Raw genomic sequence first — 22,151 nt, forward strand, 5'->3', positions numbered from 1 at the left:
TAATTGTGCCTTTTCATGTTTGATTTCTTACTCTTTATATAGCTGCATAATCCTGGTTTATTTTATTTACAATCTTCAATTATTTTCAGAAATACCAAATCTTTTATCTTCTTCATACATTGATATACATATATAATAAGTGTTTTATTTAGTTTTTATATCAGTATTTTGCCATTTTCTTATAACTAATCAAAGTTTGCTTTAGTTATAGTAGAAGGAGCATAATTGGCCGAGGAGCACAACGTATTTCACTGCCAAGGATTGAGTTATATACAACTTCATATCTCATCAATCGATAAGGTATTCTATTCATCTCATATATAATCTCTTTCTAAATTCTTTATGGGTTATCTCTCTTGAATGTCTTTTATTGTCCTTGTTTTGAAAAAAAAAATAAAGTCTAAATTGTGCCCTCAATTCTGATCCTTTATTTAATAGACACATAGGGATGTTATGTTAATTTGAACCGTAACCAAATCGGACCAAACCACATTTTAGCAGTTTGGTTTGGATTACGGTTAATGCGGTTTGGTTTGGTTTACGGTTTATACATAAAAATACGGTTGTATATATATATAAAAACACGGCTTACGGTTTGGTTTTTCAAGATTAAAATCAAATCAAACTAAACCGTAAACTAGTAAACCGTATTTTAATATTTATATAATTTTAAAATAATTATTATATATTACAAAAAATTAAAAAATAATTAAAATCAAAATACGAAATAGGGTATATGGTTGGGCTCATTATTTAAAATTTATTATAAGTTAATGAAGTATTATTTGATAATTTCTAAGGAAAAATGTTGTCTAATTATAAATCTTATTATTACGGTTTTGGTTTGGTCCGGTTAATATGGTTTTGATTGGTTTGGTTTGATTAATCACACAAGACCATAGTTTAAACATATAACTACCTTATAACTTTATTTCTTTTATGACAATCTTTATTATTAATTTTTAATTTTATCATCCTCTACCTTGCTTTATGGGTTCAAATTGATTTATTTAATCTCTTACTCTCTATCTCTCTCCTCTTTAAAACAAAAGGCATGTATGATTCCCACTATCACTTTTTCTTGGTATGCGTAAGGGTAAAAGTTCGGATTGTGATTCGAATTATAGGATAAACCAAATTAATTTAATTTGGGATTTTTAAAACCAAATTCTAACCCAGATTTGGATTCGGTTCAATCCAATCTAAACGGTTTTAATTTAGTTTTCAAAAACGAAACCAAACTAAACCGAAATTATTGGGCCTAATTAACACAACAAACATGTGTGGCTCATGATATCATGTCAATAATCAGGTTTTCTACATAGATATAATAAAACCGATATTACAGTATGAAAAGGCAAACATAAATACATAAACTTAAAATAATTCTTGATAAATTAAAAAATTTGGATTTTCTATTAGCATGATATGAAAATAATTTAGATCTAAGAGTTGTACATAACTTCAACCTAATATAAACCACAAATAATGTTGCTAGAAGTCGCCGGTACGGTGGTAGGTGACGGACTGACGGTGTGAGAAAATGAGAGAGCCATGAGTGTTTTTTTTTTTTTTTTTTTTTTTTCATGAGAGTAAAAATGAATGAATGATTGAGTGAGAGGCTATTAGCTAGGGTTAATTTTCCTTTCGACTTATATTCTAGTGGAAATACGGGATGTAGAAAATTTGGTTTTTTTTCTTTTTTTTTTTTCTAATTTTTAACTCAAAATCGAAACCAAAGCGTAATCATTTTTTTTTTTACTTTTTTTTTTCAATCCGAACTGAATGGAATTAAAAATAACCAAACTTTGAATTACTAATTTGGTTTAATCCGAATTACTTTTATCCTAGGTTTGCGCAACTACAATAACCAAGTAAAGTTTAAGAACAAAAATGGAGAACGTATTTATTTAATTAAATTAATTGATTATTATAATGAAAAAGTCTCAATTACATAGTATTTGCTTTATGTGTTGTCTAACGGGTCCCTATCCGTGGATAGGATAGAGTGACACTTAATTTATTTGAAATTCATTGTACTTGCGCCGTTTCATGTTTGATTTCTTACTCTTTATATAACTGTGTAAATGTGCAATCCCTAGCTTAATTTTACAATCTTCAATATATTTTTTTCTTCCGAATAAACAAATTTCAATAGTTTGCCATTAACTTGAAATTACTTAAATCCATTAGTTATTGAAGAGTGAAATTGTCCAAACGTGATTTCACCGATTCGGGTCGAGTTAAATTAAACCTCATATCACATCAATCGATAAGGTACTCTCATCGTCTCTTATATAATCTCCCTTTTTTTTTTGTGGTTTGTCTTTCTTAAAAGTCTTAACTGCGCTTTGCTTTCAATTTGAAAATAAAAATCTTAATTATGTCCTCAATCTCAATTTATGTTCTACCACTTGTTTAATAAACGATAACTTATTAATGTGAAAGACGAGAATCGAGGCAATCTTTAAGAGACCAAAGTAGTATTACTATTTTGTTTAAACATTTTTATATTCAAGATTCCTATTTCCTACAGACAATCAACAGTAATACTCTGAAATTCACAAATTAAGAACAGAAGCCAAAGAGTTGAAGAGCGTTCTTTCTATTTCCCCCAAATCGAAGATCAAATTAGAATATTTTAGGTCTACAAGTTCTAAATTTTTTTAGAAAAATTGAATTTACTCACTCGCTACTTTCTAGGTAAATTATCGTTATCTAAATTCTCGAACTTTTTGTTGAATTAATCATACAGATTTATCATCTGCTTGCTTAATTTGTCCCAAGTGATTTTTTTTTTGTATCTGTAATTTTTCTCCAAATTATGTGTATACATAATTTAATTTTGTAATTGTGGTGTAATTAGTATATATTGTTGGATTTTGAATATAATCTGCGCTTTTTTTGGAGTCTTTGAATGTAATTAATTGTTAGAATGAGGTGAATTATTGTTCGATAATGCTTTTTCTGCAACTTCTTGATCACAATTGACTAGAATAGTTGAAGATGGAAAGTGTATAAATGTACAATTATTATATATTACTTGAGTAATTGAAGTTTGAATGCGTCTTTGTGCTTCTATATGTGGCACAGAATCGGCTTGAGTTTCGGAAATGGAAATGTTTTGTAAACAGGGAAACCTAAGGATTTATGTGCTTCTTAATAGATGTTAACATGTTAAATTACTTTTTAGAAGTAACATTGAAGTGCCAAGAATAATTTTTTCGCGCAAATATTAATAATGTATTGTGTCTTTATGCATTACATCTCATTTTTTTGACATCTCATTTTGATTCACATTGAGTAATTTGATTGGAAATGTTATGCTGGCATTTTTTGGGGTGTTAAGAACCAATACTATTCATAATAGCTGTGGTCTTTGACCGACATTTGGTCGTAATGACTAGTGTGTTGTGAAAAATTGTATCTTTGTAATGATGCTTACAACAGAGAAGCTTATTATTTCTTCTGTTGTGCATAGTATATATCATCTGACTAGCTGTTTGCCTTTGATGCTTTTTTTTTTTTTTTTTTTTTTTAACAATTATTTTCCGCAATAGATTAAACAGATTAGTGGCACTATTAGATTGGAATGTTAGAATTGGTTAATTGTAAATCGTATGAGCTTAAGTCTTGATAGGGTTTATAAGTGAATTTAAGTGTTGTTAGATTAGCCCCCCTAGAAACTCTAGCCTTAGGCCTATCATATTTTGAAAGTGAAATGTTAATATTTATTGATGATAAATTTTGAATAGCTATAACTATAGAATACTCCCGTAGATATTTTTATTTGTCCCTGGTGTGTATGAAACCAGAAGTGGTTTGAGTTGGCCTGAATTCCTATCCATGGAAAGGGACTCGATTGGTATAAAAGTTAAAATTATTGACTCAAATGTTTAAATTTCATGCATACTGTGAGGGAATACATTACCTTCATGGGAATCCATGTACCCGAAATGTAACAATTTCTAATCAGCTACAAATTTTTGAATATTTTAGTTATATTTTCCAAAATAATTTAGTCGATTTTGTTTCTTTTCTATTCCCTATATTGCTTGCAGCTCAGGGGCCAAATAGGTTGTTACAATGAGCCGGCCGTCTACTCGTAACAAGAATAAGCGCAGTAGGCCGGAGGATGAACTTGATGCAAAATCTGAAATTTTGAGGTATGTAATTAATACTCTTATTATTATTATATTAGTTTTGAATTTGCCCATTCTCCCAATTGACAGTTCTTCAAATGAATCCGTAATTTGACTAACAAATATGGTTCAGGAGGATTCACTCAACGGGAAATGTAACAGATGATGATTTAGCACAGCTTTACAATATTAGAAAGACTAATTGTCATGGGTGCCGTGTTAATACAAAGGACAATCCTAACTGTTTCTGTGGGCTGATTCCACCCCCAACTGGAAGTCGTAAAGCTGGTTTGTGGCAAAAGGTTTCAGATGTAATTAGTTCATATGGTCCTGATCCAACGAAGGATCTCAGGTCTTCAGTCGAATCTCCTGCGGGTTTGACAAATTTGGGTGCTACATGCTACGCCAACAGCATACTTCAATTCCTTTACATGAACAAGGATTTTCGTGAGGGCATTTTTTCTGTTGAGCCGCATGTCCTTTTGCAGCAGCCAGTGTTGGATCAATTGGCACGTCTTTTTGCACAGTTGCATGGTAGTAAGATGGCTTTTATTGACTCAGCACCTTTTATAAAAGCTCTTGAGTTGGACAATGGTGTTCAACAGGACAGCCATGAGTTCCTCACTTTGCTTTTGTCCTTGGTTGAACGATGCCTTAGCCATTCTGTGGTCCCTGAAGCAAAAACTATTGTTCAAGACCTTTTTAGGGGAAGCATGTCACATGTTACCAGGTATAATTAGATAAATTAGCTTCGTTTTGTTGTGTTGTCTTGCTTTTTATGAACACTGTTTTTATCTTTAATACATTACATTTAGTTGTTGTGGTAGGAGAAATAGGATGCTTTATTATAGCTTGAGCAATACGTTTCCACTTTCCAGGGCTCAATTATTGCTGGTTATATGTTTTACTGCTAGTGTTGTGTCTTCGCTAACTATTGCTTATCCATATACTGGGTCACCGCTGCTCTTCCAGATAAAAAAAAGGATTATGCATCTTGTTTAGGCCGTGACAGTGAAAAGTAGAAAGTAACACCGGCAGCCACTTGATCCCTGTCTCTGATAGTGTAGACTAAATATTGTGAGCATACAGGAAAATGTGTTGATTGGCAAGAAAGTGGAGAAAATGGGAGGTTTCTTGGACTGCTAACTCACTAAGGGGCTCTTGGAGTCTTGGTTTTTCAAGGAACTTAGTTTTTCTGTTTGTGAAGCACGTTTACATAGATATCGTATGGTTTTGAAGGTACATTTTATGCTATTGGAGTGCAATTTCATTACCACAAAACAAATGATGCTGTTTAGGGATTTTCTTATATATCATGGGTATACGTAATTATCAAGCCTAACTCGGGTATTTTATTGGCTTTACATTTTGAATCTCAGCTCTCATTAGTATCAAGCCAAGACGGGAACAAAGAATGCACGCTCACCTATTTAAATGCATATACAGACATGCACTACCACACATCCTGTCAACTTCTATCATCACTGTCAGAATAGAATTTTTTTTTTTCTTCGGGACTTTAAAATAATAGTGTCTTGTATCTGGTTCATATCAAGTAAATTTGAAGGCCACAATACTTTTCATAGGTTTAATGTATTCTTGTTTTGCTATATTTGAAATCTATATCTACATTTGAGAGGGGAAGGGTATTATAATTTAGCATCCATCATAGGTAGTTTTATCATTGTCTTCCTGGATGATATTGACAAGTGTAATCACTCGTCTTTGTGTTTGAGCTTTGGGTTGGTCTTCGTAATAATTGTAGAATCTGGTCTCATTGTGTGATTTAGATTCTTTGTTTGCGAAGTCTTAGAATGCTTCTGTATTGTTGAGCATGGGGGTAGTCTTCGTATATATCTAGGCTGTATTTGGTTCCTCCCGAACTAGGTAGCTTTGCTTTCCAATATTTGCTGTACTCCAACATGTTATGTACCCTTGAACTTTTTTAGCTTCTGCTTTTGTTAAATTGACTGGCTTGCTGATTGAATCGCATTGTCTTCCCTGTTTCCAATGTTATTTGGAAGTTCAAAGCTCTCGAATTGTTGAATGCCAAGGTCTTTGTGTTAGCAATTGTTTGCAGCAAGATAAAATTTCTTGAAAGTTTTTTGGTGCAGTGGCTGATCAGGGCCTTGTCTTCTAATATTTACATAATGCAGTTCAAACTTCAAAGGTGCAAACTCAAGGTCATGGAGCATGGTGTAGGATTTTTGCACATAAAAGAAGCCTTGGTTGTGCTTGGTTTTTTTTGATGTAAACCATTGAAAGTGAGGTAGGTTGGGTTTAGGAGGATAAGGACAGAAGGTGCTTTGGAGGTGTGCGTATTTGGCAGTCATTTAGCCATTCAGGTGCTTTAGTTGGAGCTCATTGATGTTTTTATTTTACTTATCTTTACTCAAGGGATAATAAGTTTAGATAGTTAGATATGCTCTTATAAGCTATATAGGCTAGGTTCCAGGCTAATCAACTTTAAATCAGGGTTAATAAGGGCTACTCAAGGTTCAATTGTAACTACAATAAGCTTAGATTGATTAATATTAAGTTGAGATTTAGGAAATTCAATTGAAGATAATGCGTAGTCACAAATTTAGGGAGATTGGGCTATCATGGGATCATGTTACGTTATCTTGCTTCTCTATGGCCTGTTTTTATTTTTATTTATTTATTATTTTCTTCTGATAAAGTCTTCTTTAAAGAGACACCTTTTACCTCAAGAAAGGAGATAAGGAGGAAATCTTATCCTCTGACAGTGTTGTTTTGAGTTTACACTAAGTAAATTTTTGCTGTTGAAAATATCCTATTTTTCTACTAGATAGCCTCACATGCTTCTCAGTCATGATTTTTTAATAGTCATGTTAGAGGATATAACTGTGACATTGTGTGATCTCTTTCTTGTAGATGTTCAAAATGCGGGCAAACATCTGAAGCTTCTTCAAATCTGGAGGACTTCTATGAACTGGAATTGAATGTGAAGGGCTTAAAGAGTTTAGATGAAAGTTTGAATGATTATCTTAGCGAGGAAAAACTTGAAGGGGATAATCAGTATCACTGTGACTCATGTGGGACAAGAGTTGATGCTACTCGCAGTATTAAATTGCGCACACTGCCACCTGTACTGAACTTTCAGCTTAAGAGATGTGTATTTCTCCAAAAGGTAATCACTTGAATTTGATTTTATTGCTTGAAAATTCCTGATAATGATGCATTTTTCGTATTTTTATCCTGCTTCTAGAAAACTTTGGCTAGTCCTAAACCTACCTACATTTATAACTCCGGCTTAGAATTTTGGTTTAAACCCTAATATATCATAATAAGGGTTAATGTGGCTTTGGGGGGATGATTCCCAATCATTTGTCTTCATTATTAAAACTGTGGAGCTGGGACTTGGAGGAGGGACTATTGATGATTTGGACTGACCCGAAGCCTTTGAGGTTTTTTTGACTGACAAGCAGTCTTCCCACTTTTCCCATTTTATATAGTGTACGTATTCATAAATTCTTGACATCTCTTAGATTACAAAGTAAAAGGTCGCTATGGGTGAGGAACATAATCTCTTGGCACTAAAGTTGCACATTTCTTATAGTTTCTTGACATTCTGGGGCATCTGCCTCCTCTGAATTTCCCCTTTCTCATCTAATAAGGCAGTTTCCAAGCCCAACTTTTTTTCCTGGTTGGTAGCCAGGAGCAGCATATTTTCCAGAAATCTATAGGCTTTGAGGGCTTAGGAAGGGATTGCTTAGGAATAGTATATGGTATAAAAAGGGCAGTAAGCTGGTTGAAAACTTGAAATATCCTAACTAGAGCTCCATTAGGTGAGAGTCAATATTTAGCATCTCTGTGTTCTTTTTTTGGCATCAGAAAACTCATTTTGAAGCTTAGCTAAAGCGATGCCATCAGTCCAGGATGAGGTAAAATAACTTTCTGTAGACTCTTTGTCTGTTTTCGAAATGTTCCTTCTTAGTGCTTTTCATTTTAACTATTCAACTTTCTTTCGTCATCTACACAAGCATAGCTTAGTTTTCATTTAGTTGATGATGTCTGTATGGTGGATTACCCAGGTTTTCTTTGACTAGATCATTATAATAGTATGCACTTTTAGCCTGCTATGATAGGAATTTTCAATATGGCATTATGCATGTCTTCACTGTCAACTACAATTTGAAATTAAAGGTTTTTCTGCAGCAGTCATAACAGCTTTCTGCCTAGGATAAGTCTATCCCGTCTATTAATGATTCTTCCCTATGTGTGTAGACAACAACGAAAAAGAAAATCACATCTGCATTTTCTTTCCCGGAGGAGCTGGACATGGGAAAAAGACTGTCAGAGCCCTCAGAATCAGCTTTTATTTATGGCTTATCTGCAGTGTTGGTTCACAAGGGAACTGCTGTCAACAGTGGTCATTATGTGGCTCACATCAAGGATGAAAGCACTGGACAGTGGTGGGAGTTTGATGATGAACATGTTTCAAATTTGGGTCATCATCCTTTTGGTGAAGGGTCATCGTGTTCTGCCTCTAAGACAAATGGTACATCTACCCAAGAAGTTAAGACTTCTGTTTCAGATGAAAATCACATTGATGTTGACCAGCATGGGTCGTTTAAGGCTAATAGTCGTGTGGAGAGGTATTCTTCAAGTGATGCATATATGCTGATGTATACTCTTAGACCTAGAAAGAGTTGTCAGAATGGGTCAACAGGGCATAATGCTATTACTGAGAAAATTGCTGGGGCTTCAGTTCCAGTTGACAGTAGTCTTTCACTTCCACCTCATCTTGCTGATGATATAAAAGCACAAAATGATATTTACCTTGAATTGTGTGAAAATTACAATAAGAGAAAGGAACAGGAAATAAACACCATCACAGAGCGAAGACAAGAAGTCCGTTCTATTCTTTCTGAGGCACCTGTTCTTTCCCTTGAAGAACCATATTTCTGGATATCTATGGATTGGCTACGACAATGGGCTGACAATGTGACTATCTCGTAAGTGGCCATTTTTTTCTCCATATGTACCAAGCTCTGATGTTACTCTTCACTTTATTTTCTAGTGTGTTTAATTCTGATGCTTATGTGAGATATGCATCAGAAGTGGATGTTTATGCTTTGTTAACTACTTCCTCAGGCTGTTTTGAGTAGAAAGTCTAGTTTTAGGCTAATATTATATGGACTATGTGGGCATTCTAAGGTGTATTATTAGAATACTCTACATGTATTAAAATTACCTACTTATTTTTGAGGTTTAGACTGGCTTTTTGCCGATTTACTATTCATTTTTGTTCTTAGACTCTGTTCTTCCTATGCTGTGCAGACTATCCTTATTAATAGTTGACACTTGGATAGCGTAGGCAGTGTTGAAGGGAGTTGTTCACCTTGCTCCTTAATGGTTTAGGTTGGCAAATGAAGCACTTAATGAATATTCATTTTGAAATTGATTGTCTTGAACAAGTTGCTATGAGAAGGAAACACGAGTTTGGTTTTGTTTAATACTATAGAATGAGTTGGTATAGTAATATTGTTCCATTTTTTATGGCTGGATTATATTATTAAGGCTTGAGGAAATGATGATTCATTTTTAAAAGAAAACCGGTGGGGAGAGAGTTGTTGATCTAATTTGAATGTTACATATCATAGAAAGTGGGGGGGTTATTAGAAGATTGACCAAGTTTTTTTTCCTAGACCATGGATGTCTAAGCTGGCTTATGTGTTGGGCTGGAAATAAGAGTTTTTGTTGAGAAGTAATATTTGGCTCATAATGTTAAGCCTTATAGTAAATATTGGAGGATGCAAAGTGGAGTAGGCTCTCATATGCATTCATGGTTATGAATCTTATGATGAATTACTGTTTGTTATCATTTTATCTTAAAGAAGCCCTATGATCCTCATGGGTATTTTCTGCTCTCCATCATTTCTTTATCTCTACCATAATCAAGTTATGTTAATTGGAGGCCAAGATCTATTGGCAGATTCAATACTTTTATGGTCCTTTTTTTTTTGGTAGCACAACACCCTATTTTTGCAACTCATTGGTGAAAGCTTCTATGCTTTGCTCCCATTTTTTTTTGTTATTTCTTTTGATAGTGGTGAAAGCTTCTATGCTTTGCTCCCATTTTTTTTGTTATTTCTTTTGATAGTGGCATTATGTTTTGATAACATTATTATTGCGGGCAGTGCCATAGACAACACCAATATTCAGTGCATGCATGGGAAAGTACCAGTGTCAAATATCGTTGCCATGAAGCGGTTGTCAGCTAAAGCTTGGACCTTGTTATACTCCAAGGTATGCTGCTTGAATTCCTTGTATGGCTAGGACGTTTAATTGTTTCTATGTATGTGGAAATTGTTTACATCATTCCCAAACTGTAAAATCAAGTGCTTAAAAAATTATTGCTTTATTCCTTTCTCCTTCTCCAGATGGTGGGTAATAATTTGGTGTAAATTACTCCCTCTACTCAATTTTAGTTGTCTTTTAAGGTGATTATAAGTCAAAAGACTTATAAGTCATTACAGTGACATTCAAAACCAACTGGTCATGTACTCATTATCATCCTTAGTGACTAGAAATATTACATTGATTTTTCCAAATTGTACAAGTATGTGCATCACTGCCTAAAGTAACCACACAGAAATACCTAAGTACTTTCTCAGATTGCTCATCTCTTGGGCTTGATCCAGAATTTAACCCTGTTCACTCTGGGCATATAAAAAATTATAGCAGACTCTCCCTGTAAAATAAGAAAGAAGCAGTTGTGCTATTTGCCACCACTGCCCTAGATTGAGGTGATCTTACTTTTAGGCTGAAGTATTCTAACACTTCTGGGTTTGAATTTGCATTATTCGTGAAAGTGAACATGGACATGAAGTGATTAGGCATATTGGAAGAGAATGTTTTGTGTGAGATAAATGTGTGGAATATTTCCATGTAGTGACTTGTATGTTGTAAAGGTTTACATCAAATTCCTATTTAAGGTATCACAAGCGATATGTTGGCTTACTGATAGCACTGAACGAGTTGATGTTAGTATTGCAATAGGTCTCTTGTTCAGCTTCTATTCTGCACTTTTTTTTTTTTTGAGGGAAAGGTAGGGTTAAGATATTTTTATGACTACTCATCTTTATCTTGAATAATTAAACAAATTTTGTGATTTTTTTCTAAAGGGCAGTCTACGTGTTTATGGAAAATGCAGATTATCTTATCAACTTTGTACCATGTGGATGGGATGTGGCATCCTCACATTTAGGAAACTAAAATTTAATCATGAAAGGGATATTGTTCTAATCTTAATATTACCTCCATCTCAATTATTTGCTCAACGTATAAATGTCGCAGTTTCTAATTTCTAGCATATAAAATATAATTCTAAGGATATGTGTAGATTGTGTACTCTCCCAATTTGAAAGAAATAAAAATAGAAGACAAGATCTTTAATACTTATTCATTTTTATTTTCTCTCAAATGTCTGCTTCTTTGGAATCATTTTCTAATTCCTCTTTCTCTCTTCCGACTCTTATATTTACCGTCTTTCCTCCTTCCACTAATTATGCAATTCATGCAAAATAAGACTACTTTTTAAGTTGCCTTCAAAAAAAAAAAAAAAACTACTTTATAAGTAGAATGTAAACTGAAAAATGGTAGATAAAAGAAGTATGTGCATTCTAATTACATCCTTTTCTCTTCTTTTTGGTATTCTGTTCATTTCATTTTTGGCTTAAAAAATTATCTTCTTTGTTTCAGTTTCTAGCTTCTGTACATGAATCTTCACATTTTTTATTCTGAAATTTACTCCATCTTCTCTCATACTCCTAGTTTCCTTGTTTTGCAAAAAAAAAATATACAAATAATCAAACGCCTATGTTGACAATTTTTTGACTGAAAATATAGAGTATATATTATCTAGATACAAAGTTACCAATCTAGTAACCTGCTTTTTTATCTTCATTTTGACTTAAATTTAAGAGAGACTAGGCTTCTTGTGCTAGTAGGCTTGTAGCTTAGTGTCCTGACATGTATTTTTTTCTTATCCTGTTTTATTTAAATCTCTTTAAACTGTGATTTATTTTTGTTTCTCATTTTTACAAAATTTATATGTAACAGTACAATGGAGGTCCTTGTCTGGGCAGGGATGACTTTTGCAAGATTTGCTTAACTGATTCTGCACGTGCCATTGTTACTGCTGATAGCTATCGAGATCGAAGGGCGTACATGAAAGAATTTGCGGAAGCTGCACTTGCAGGGAGTTGTCCGGATGGTAAACAGTATTATATCTCCAAACCATGGTAAGTTGGAGGGCCTTTTTCCTGTTTTCCATGTCTTAGTATTTACTGTTTGTTCATTTTGTACTTAGTTTTGTTTCAAATTACTAGAAGAGTTTTGGGAATGACAATGCCTTTTCATTTTCTTTTGTTTAATTTCATCATTTAGGAGTATGATATTCTATTTCCTTTAAACTGTTTTTGTGGTCAATGTATCTGCTGCATGTGGATTTTTTTTTTGTGCTTAGCTAGCATTTGACATTAGAAGATAGCTTTTGTTATATTATTAAATATTTGGATTTTTATGTCTGCCTTTTCAAGCTTCTTGCTTCATTTTATTTTTTTCCTGGATGAGTAGCAATATAATTGAAGTTTTCTCATAGGTTACAGCAGTGGTTGCGGAGAAAAGCTAGCGATAACCCCTCTGAAGCAGATACAGGACCTACAGCTTCAATAAGGTGCCCCCATGGGCAACTCATGCCTGAGCAAGCTACTGGTGCTAAGCGAGTGTTAATCCCTGAGAGTCTCTGGATTTTTCTGTATGAAAATTCTAATCTGGTAAAACCAGATGATCAGTTGGGATGTTCAACATTTTCATCAGATGCAGAGACATGTACCGAGTGTTGTTTGGAGCTCACCGAGGTTGCTTCTTGGGAGGATACTCTAAGGTGGTTTGGCCCTATACTATTACTATTAGTTTTAAGCATATCCACAGATTGCTGATTCATTCGTCTTGCTGCAGAGAAATCAAGTTGAAGCAGCGCCAGAACCATGAGAAATTGGCTCTTGGAAAGGCTGTTCAACTTTCTTCAAATTGCAAGTACTACTTGTTACCATCTTTTTGGCTGTCAACATGGAGAAGCTATATTAATACAAGTGGCAAAAATAGTTCTTCAACGGCAAAGCCTGAGAGGCTGGATAGTGTTATCCGTTCACTTATATGTACCACAGTGAGTTCTACCATCCTGTGCTTTTGTGAACTCTTCCTGCTGTTAGTATGCCGTTCATTTTTGTAAGGTTGGTAGGGAGGTGATTAGGAAAAGTTATGCTAACTATATCAAACATATGCAAGTTTAGTAGAAAAGTAGTGCTCCAAAATAGAAAAATTATGAATACTCAGTGGCAGAACTCTGTCAATTTGTTCACTATAGAAGATGACAAACTCCTGTTTATCTTTTTTTGTGAATAATTACTTCAATGTTCTGATTGTTCTTCCACTTTATTTTCAGCATTCTCGATTGCTGGAGAGGCCTTTGGGCTTGACATGCAAACGTGGGGTGATATTGCAGAAGTTCTCTGCGGTGAGTTTTAACAAAACCATTAACCATATCTCTTACCTGCCATGTCATAATCATGCTGATGAGTGTCATGGATGTTAAACCAGATTCATACTCCTTGTGGTGTCACACACTGCTACTGTACCACGTTTATCTTTACTTTCAATTTGCCTTTTGTTTAAGTCTGCTCACTGATTTAAAGTTGGTTTATTCTTTCCAATTTCAGACAGAAGGCCTGTTAATGGTGAGTGAAAGTGACTGGAGACATTTTTGTGAAGAATGGGATGGAAAAGAAGAGAGAGGCATACTGGCTGAGATTGAATTTAAGAACTCGGCTGAGGGACATTGCCAGGAGATGCCATTTACTGAGGAGCATATGAACGAAGATCAAAGTGATGAGTTTGAGTCTAGGGAGCCTGTGATAAAGACTTCTCCTGAGGTATTTCCTGAGCTTAGCTATAATATTTGTAACACTGTTGTTGATTTTTTGAGTCTGTAACAGATAATCGGAAACTGTTGCTGAGAGGTTTCCTCTCTTTTTTTTTTATTTTTTATTTTTTTATTTTTATGATCACATTTGCTCCCTATTTTTTATCTGATGAATGCAGAAGGTCGTGAGGAACATAATATTGATGCTTTTTTTTTTGTTTTTTGGAATAGTATATTCATTGATGAAGAAAGCCCCCCCCCCCCCCCTCCGGCATGTGTTCATGCCCCTTGTGTTTGTGTCTTGATGCGTTCTTTTATCAAGGGTGTTTAGTAATCTACTTTCATTTTCTTTGTGTGTGTCTGTGTGTGTTTTTTTGGGTGATGAGGCTTGTGTAGTTTCCTTTTTTTTTTTTTTTTTTTTTTTTTTTTTTTTATATATATATATTTATTGTCGCACTATTGATACCTTTTTCTAAGCCTTTGGGGAACAATCACAGAAATGATTTAGTATGAATATTATGTGTTCCGGCTGGAATATAAGCTGGAAACAACTAGGTTGACAAATCTCTCCAAGAGCGAGAGAACTGTATATAAATCACTAATTAACAAAAATTTGAAGAAATATTATTTTTATTTTTTAATCATAGACTCAGGAGGAGTTATTCTCTACATTTCCTGAATTATTCTTGGAGAGAAGTCTTGATGATTGATATAAATTTCTATCTATGAAACTTCCAAATTCTTGGACAATAGTGAATAACTCAATGATTGAGAAATCTTTGGAAATAGAAAAAAAGAAGGAAAAAAAAAATACAAACAGTTACTTTTAATAAAAGAAAGCCCATTGAAATAATTGTGGCCCACTTGTTTCTTGTGATGTGACCTATCGGCTTCCTTGGAAACTAAAAAACTAGGGGTCTACGAAGAGGGGGGGGGGGGGTAGTAACATTGGTTGGCTTTTTTGTATGAGGCATAATATGCATATCTGATTTCCTTGATTCTATTGTCAGATTTCAAGTGAATGGTAGGTGTTGCATTTCTTCTTTTCTGTAGCTATTGTGCTCGAGATTTGCAGAAGTTAAGCTTATACTGACTCAACTTTTAAATGAAATGAAAAGTTGGCTCAGCATGACATAGTGGGTTATAGGCTTATAGCTGAGGCAGTAGATGGCAGGGGAGGTGTTTGTCTGTGCATGTTGGCCTACCCTTTATTACTTGCACATGTATGTATATTGATCTATTCTTCCTTGGCATAAGGGTTTGGTTGATTTTCAAACTTGTTTTATGTTGCCCCCTTTGTTGCAACTTGCGAGTTGAGCTGCATGATTGTGTTTGCCATAGAGATTAAGAATTGTTATTTTTATATGAATACTGGAATAGACTGTGAGGAGAGGGAGGTTGAAAAGTAAGAGAAAGTGGGTAAAGAGAAATTGTTAGAAAAAATGATTGGAGAGAGTTAAAATGAATGAGATTTTGTGTGTAGAGAAAGATAACCACATGAGAAAGTGCCAAGTATTTCGGGATGCCCAGAATAGGAAATCATGCAACTTTGTTAAGGGCTGGAATTTATTTTACTAATATGTTTTTGGTTTATATATCTTAACACTTTCATCTTTGAATCTCTATTTTTGTGGGAGAAGCTCATGACTAAATTTGTTTGTTTGTTTTTTTTTTTTTTTTTCATCTTAATACCCACCTTTTTTCAAACTCTTTCAAATGTTTATCTTGTTATGCCCCTTTCTTTATATCGTACGGTTCCTTATGACGATTCATGTTAGCCGATCCCAAATCATTTTGGGACTAAGGCTTTGCTGTTGTTGTTTTATATTGATTGCTAGCTTGTCTCTTGTCTACTTCTTATTGCCATTTATTGTTTTATTCTAAGGTATGTGAAGAATGCATTGGAGAAAAGGAAAGCTGTGAGTTAATGCGGAGGCTTAATTATAGTAATGAGGACATTTGTGTTTGCTTTGTACGCGGTAAGGAACCTCCCAAATCTATTTTAGAAGCTTCTGGGAACAATTGTGAGGCAGATCGTCGGACCTCCAAGCGTTCTAGAAAGACATCATTTGGAAATTCCAAGAATTTAACAGTTTCAGGTTCTACAACAATTTATCAGTTAAAGATGATGATCTGGGAATCTTTCGGGGTAGGTTGCATCTCTTCAAACTTTCCTTTTGCAGCTTTATTAGCAAGATACTTTATATTTTGTTTTCAAGTCTTTATGGTTGATTTTGAAGGTGTTCGCCAGAGCTCTCTGTCACAATTTGATAGTGGTTAAATTTCTGTTTTATGGTTGGTTTATTTTTAAAATTATTTTATAATTTTTAATTTAAATTTATTTTAAAATAGGTAAAAAATAAAAATAAAAATGAATAACCATGTTAATGTCTTGTTGTCTGCATACTTGGGAATCTTTCGGGTTAGGTTGCATCCTTTCAAAATTCCCTTTTTCAGCTTTAGTAGAAATAACTTTATATTTTGTATTTAAGTCTCTATGGCTGATATTTAAGGTGTTCAGTCAAAGCCCTGTGTCACCATTTGATAGTGATAATATTTTACAGAAATACTGTTCTGCTACTTTTTATTTTTATTATATTTATAGTTTTGTAAGATCTTCATATGGTCTTTATTGATTTAGAGAAGGCATATGACAAGGTGCCAAGAGAGATACTTTGGTGGGCAATGTTGAAGAAAGGTATCCCACGAAGGTATGTAGACCTAGTTAAGGATATGTATCGGGATGTGTCAACAAATGTGAGGACATGCGGAGGGTTGACAAAAGATTTCCCTATTACAATCGGATTGCATCAAGGGTCTGCATTAAGCCCTTTTCTTTTTGCAACGGTTCTAGACGAATTAACTAGACCAATTCAAGATGAGGTTCCATGGTGTATGCTGTTCGCAGATGATATCGTTTTGGTGGATGAGACTAAGGATGGGGTTAATGTCAAGTTGGAGCAATGGAGGCAAAGGTTGGAATCTAGAGGGTTTAAGCTAAGTCGGAGTAAGACTGAATATTTGGTATGTCGTTTTGGCACTCAGAGGGGGACAAGCAATGAAGTGGTGAGTTTGGATGGAAAGGATTTGACCATGAGTGAATGTTTTAAGTACCTAGGGTCGATCATCCAGAAGAATGGTGACATTGATCAAGACGTGACCCACAGGATTAAGTCAGGGTGGCTTAAATGGAGAGCGGCCACGGGAGTGCTATGCGACCGCAGCATTCCCTTAAAGTTGAAGGGAAAATTCTACAGGACTGCCATAAGACCAGTGTTGCTCTATGGTACAGAATGTTGGGCTTCTAAGAAAGAGCATATTAAAAAGATGGAGGTTACGGAAATGCGCATGTTAAGGTGGATGTGTGGAAACACTTTAAGAGATAGAATCAGAAATGAGGTTATTCGCAAGAAAGTAGGTGTGGCGGGCATTGTAGATAAATTAAGGGAAAATCGTCTGCGTTGGTTTGGACATGTAAGACGGAGACCCGAGGGTGCACCGGTGCGAAGAGTGGAAGAGTGGGACCATGGAGGGATTAAACGAGGAAGAGGGAGACCAAAGATGACTTGGTTGGAAGGAGTGAGGAAGGATATGAAGTGCATGGATTTACGTGGGGATGAAGTTTTGGATCGTAAGGGATGGAGGAGAAAGATTTATGTTGATGACTACACGGAATAATCAAATTTGGTTCATGTTAGCCGACCCCACTTTTGGGATTAAGGCTTTGATTGATTGATTGATTGATTGATAGTTTTGTAAGAAACCTACGGATAACTATGTTGAAGTCTTGTTGTCGTCTGCTTACTGCTCAGAGGTTCAGCAGAAAATTTTATTATTGTTTTAGGATGTAAAAAATTCTTGTTAGGGCATGGACCACCTTATTATTTGAAGGAAACACTTATGAAGTGCCCATTTCATTTTCTTCCGTTCACCCCTGTAGCAGAATATTTATGGAATCCTTCTTACGCTTCTTTTTTTCTTACAAAAAGGTTGTTTGTGTGTTTTATTAATCTTCGGAGAGGAAAATGCTGAATTTGATGCAGCTTAGTTTCCACTGTTCCTCAAAGAAGAGGATTAGTACAATTTCTTGCAAAAAGTTACTTTAATGCTAAAATCTAAATTGTAAAGAGAACTTAAAGATGGAAAATCTTTGTCTGTCTCATGATCTCATCCCCATCGTTATTGCTTGAGAATATGGAGATCTGATTATTATTTTACCAGTAGGATATTGTTAGAACATAGCAGTTATAATAGAAAATTAGTTCTGGAGAAGAAAACTTGAACGCCATGGATATCAAGATAGCAATTTCTTTAAAAAAATGGAGTGTAATTTTTCTAATTGTGAAGACCCTTTATGTTCTGCTGACAATTAATGAAGCATTAGCTGTGGAATAGCACAATGATTGGAAAGAAACTTTCAAATGCCCAGAAAATAAGTTAAAATTCAAATTAGGCTCTGGCAATTCTTTTTCCTTTTCTATAATGTCCCTTTGCTGTCTGTGTAGTGTGCACTTGCTGTTTGATGGATAATCTTTACATGTGTTGATAAGAAGGCATGTTATATGCAGGTGGTTAAAGAAAACCAAATACTTCATAAAGGATCCAAGGTGATTGAAGGTGAAGCTGATACTCTTGCTGATCTCAACATATTCCCTGCAGACGTGCTATGGGTGACTGATTCAGAAATCCATGAGTATCGTGATATAGCTGGTAATAGCAATATATCATCCTCATGATCAGTAATGGAATATACTATCAATTCGAATGTTCTATTGTGCAATTTTTATTGTTATTTCCTTAATTATGATGATTATGGGTTGGAATCACCATTACCAGATTCACACCTAACCCCATGAATCTCGATTGGGTTTGCACAAACCAAGTCACTGTTTGCCGGCTTCCCAATTCGCAGTGGTTCGCGAATTGAATTGTTGGTACCTCCGTCCCAATTCTGAGACCTTAATTAAAATTGATGCTTATTAGTGGTCCTGGTTGTAACTAACCAAAATTTAAAGGTAGCTTCTTGATTTTTCCTCTTCCTACAGAAAAGTAACCAGAAATTCTAGTAAAGCATCTCTTAATTGTTTCACATTTCGTAACTGAAATGTTTGCCCAATACTATTGTTATTGTGGATTGCTGGCAGACATTTTTGTAAGCCGTGCTTTGGATGCTTGTGCCTGCACACATCCCGGTCTCTGATGTCGTTTTTTGTTGTTTGCCTTTTGTCTTCTTTTGCTTAGCATTATCGCAATGATATGTGTCCGTTGCTTGTTGGCGCACTCTGCTTGTAGCTTTGAATTTATTATTTTTGGTTCTAGAAACTGTATTGACATTTTAAAAAGTAACAACATGAGATGATGCCGTAAAGTAAAATCTTTTTTAAGATTTCAATATGATCCTATATTTCTTGAGATTCCCAATGTGGAACTATGGTTTCTATCCATTTTCATTTGGTGCCGAACACTATTGGTAGTCTGTTATATGATCTAATTCACTTAAATCTCAGATGAACTTTCAGAGCAGAAGTTTGATGTGCGAGAAGCTGAAGAAGGGTTTCGTGGAACACTGTTGGCTTCTAATTCTGCTTCACAAGTGGTCTAAAGGACTGGATTCTAAATCTTTATATTGTTTATTTATAGTACTGGGAGCATGTCTTGCTTTGACTTTTTCAAGGTGAGGAATTTACTGCTCAATCATTTTTTGTTGTTGTTGTTGTTGTTGTTGTTGTGTGTGTGTGTCCACGTATGTTTGTGTTACTTTTAGGTGTTTCCTGGTAAGTCAATGTCGATGCTGCAGGTGTTTCCTGGTATCAATTGTCCTTTGGTTCCTTATACAGCCATTTGTCTGCATTTCTTATGTATCTATGAAAAAAAGGGAGATAGAATTATGAGGAAATAGTGTTATTTGAAAGGGAAATGGCTTTACATTAGGGAATTGTTTTGGTGATTTATGTGTTTGCATTTGTAAAGTCTCCAAATACTTAAGGCTGATTAGAGTTTACTGTCTGATTGAGGATGGGGGAATTCTTTTTGATTAGTTTGCTGTCATTCTATTGCTATATTTATGGAGAAGCATCGTGTAAACCCTTATCACCATATAAAGTGTAATGCATTGAGTATAGGGTAAGGGCATATTAGGAAATGTAATTATCTTTCACTTAGAGGTTGCTTGAGCAACTAGGGAGGAAATTCAGTTAGAGGAGGGAATCAGTCGGAAAAATATGATTGAGTGATTTTAATGATAATTATACTTCTCGAGAGCTTGAATATCATTTACAATTTCTGCATTTCTATTTCATCAGTCAAATTCGCACTCTTCCTCCTTTAGCATCCTGTCTATAATTTCAGATCATTACATGATGTTGACTTCAGTCGGATGTTATGTGCTATAGATCATTAGTGCTGTTAATTAAGATAATATTAAGAGTGAAGTTTGCCCGCTCCGCCTTCCCTCTTCTCTGTTCCCTTCTATTTCCTCTCCATCTTCCATATCCTCAAAATAGAAGTTGTTACATCAGAATAATGCATTTTGAAATATTCTCCAGAGCATCTTTGGGTATATCTTGCTGCGATGTGAGAATTTCTATTTAAGCTACTGGGAAAGATGATTAATTGCCACCAAATGAGACTAGCATCTTTAACACATTGTAATAGGGCATTCATATGGACTATGGAGGAACTTTTTTACTGGCTACCGAAATACTTGTTTTGTGTAGCACACTATAGAGTTAATATATATTTTGTTGGTGCTTGGTAAAGTCTTTCGTGCAGAAAATTCCATACCTCAGTATTCAATTGTAAAATAATAATAATAATAATAAAAAAAAAAAGTATCTGCCTGGAGTGTTAGAAATTGTAAATTTGACCCATTAAAGAAAGGCGATTCCACTGTATTTCAATATGCTGATAAAAGAGGGCTAAGCTATAGAGTACAGTTGCTTGTAAATCAAAGATATCCAGATACTCCGTTAGTGTATGTTTTACCTTGTGCTATATAATGTATAGCAAAGTATGCATATGTGCTGATCTGACAATTTTATTTAGAATTGCAATCTGATATTTACTTGTACTATCTGCTGATTTTAATTGGGCTTGGTTCTTTGTTGCTCAAAAGATTAGTAGGTAAACTGTGTTGCAAGGTGCAGAATCTATGAAATTTTGAGGGAAGAATTTATCATCATTTTTTTTTTTGAATTTTTAAATTTAGTGATTCATCCATAAATTTGCTGAAAGTTGATAGGCCAAAATGTATTTTGTGAAAATGTAGAAACTATTAATATGTAGCCTTTTTAACGATGAGGCTTTAGCTGTTAATTTTCATGTACATTTTTTCCTAAAATTTCCACCTTTTTTTAGATGTCATTGCTTACGCTGAACCCTTGTTATTGTGTGGTGCAGGGTGGCTGTCATTTTGGTATCTCTTGGCTTTGTTTTCGTTGTATATTGGAGGATTTTTCCCCACTTCCGATAGGGGATTGAGATGTGCCTGCTGTATCGTGATGTTTGAGAAGAGAGGGCGAGGGGATCAATTTTGATGTCAAAGAATCCCCTTTTATCTAGGTTTGCAATTGCCGGTGTGGATTTCATTGTATTATATTGGTTTCTCCATTTATAGTTGAATGGAGCTGTAGAATAGCTTTATGAACACATGTACTTGGATTTTTGCTATACCGGTTGATCAATGAAAAGGCCTTTTGTTGTCTTCTCAAAACACAACCCCTTTTCCGGGTTCATCTTATAACTCGTCTCTTCTTTTTACTATCACGTATAGGCATGTAAATATCTCCTGGGTTGGCCCTTATACCTGGATTTCATGCATGCTTAATTGTGCAACTTCAAATTCCTTGGAAAATCGCAAGAAATACGAAGGTCGAAAGCGAAAAGGTACTAATTTTACAACGGGACTTTAGATTTGGGGTGGTATAGATATAGTAAAGCCAAGATAAACTTTATGCAGGCTGATACTAATAGCAGCAGTATGCCCTATATCTGAACTTTTTGTTAGCTAGGTCTTCCTCAAACTTGTCTTAAACGATATGATTGAATGCACTATATGA

At 34.7% G+C, this 22,151-nt stretch overlaps 1 protein-coding gene across 1 annotated transcript; it reads left to right on the forward strand.

The window, feature by feature from the left end:
- Positions 1–2,531: 2,531 nt before the first annotated feature.
- Positions 2,532–21,810, forward strand: LOC145641980 (ubiquitin carboxyl-terminal hydrolase 26-like). The gene is made up of 15 exons (XM_081693022.1): positions 2,532–2,703; positions 4,062–4,166; positions 4,276–4,872; positions 7,038–7,293; positions 8,391–9,121; positions 10,307–10,415; positions 12,231–12,412; positions 12,772–13,056; positions 13,131–13,338; positions 13,618–13,689; positions 13,892–14,104; positions 15,980–16,243; positions 18,663–18,804; positions 19,602–19,768; positions 21,493–21,810. Exons 2-14 carry the CDS (start codon positions 4,087–4,089, stop codon positions 19,694–19,696), a joined length of 3,234 nt encoding a protein of 1,077 aa, XP_081549148.1. The 5' UTR covers positions 2,532–2,703; positions 4,062–4,086; the 3' UTR covers positions 19,697–19,768; positions 21,493–21,810.
- The last annotated feature ends 341 nt before the right edge of the window (positions 21,811–22,151 follow it).

Source organism: Chenopodium album, chromosome 8 (assembly GCF_948465745.1).
Source record: "Chenopodium album chromosome 8, dcCheAlbu1.1, whole genome shotgun sequence".
NCBI lineage: Eukaryota > Viridiplantae > Streptophyta > Magnoliopsida > Caryophyllales > Amaranthaceae > Chenopodium > Chenopodium album.

Bases quoted from the DNA above. Each gene is read 5' to 3' on its own strand.
- LOC145641980 (XM_081693022.1), top strand. From the start codon at position 4,087: ATGAGCCGGCCGTCTACTCGTAACAAGAATAAGCGCAGTAGGCCGGAG. The intron at 9,122-10,306 runs GTAAGTGGCCAT...TATTGCGGGCAG, and splicing joins GCTGACAATGTGACTATCTC to TGCCATAGACAACACCAATA. The intron at 16,244-18,662 runs GTAGGTTGCATC...TGTTATATGCAG, and splicing joins TGATCTGGGAATCTTTCGGG to GTGGTTAAAGAAAACCAAAT.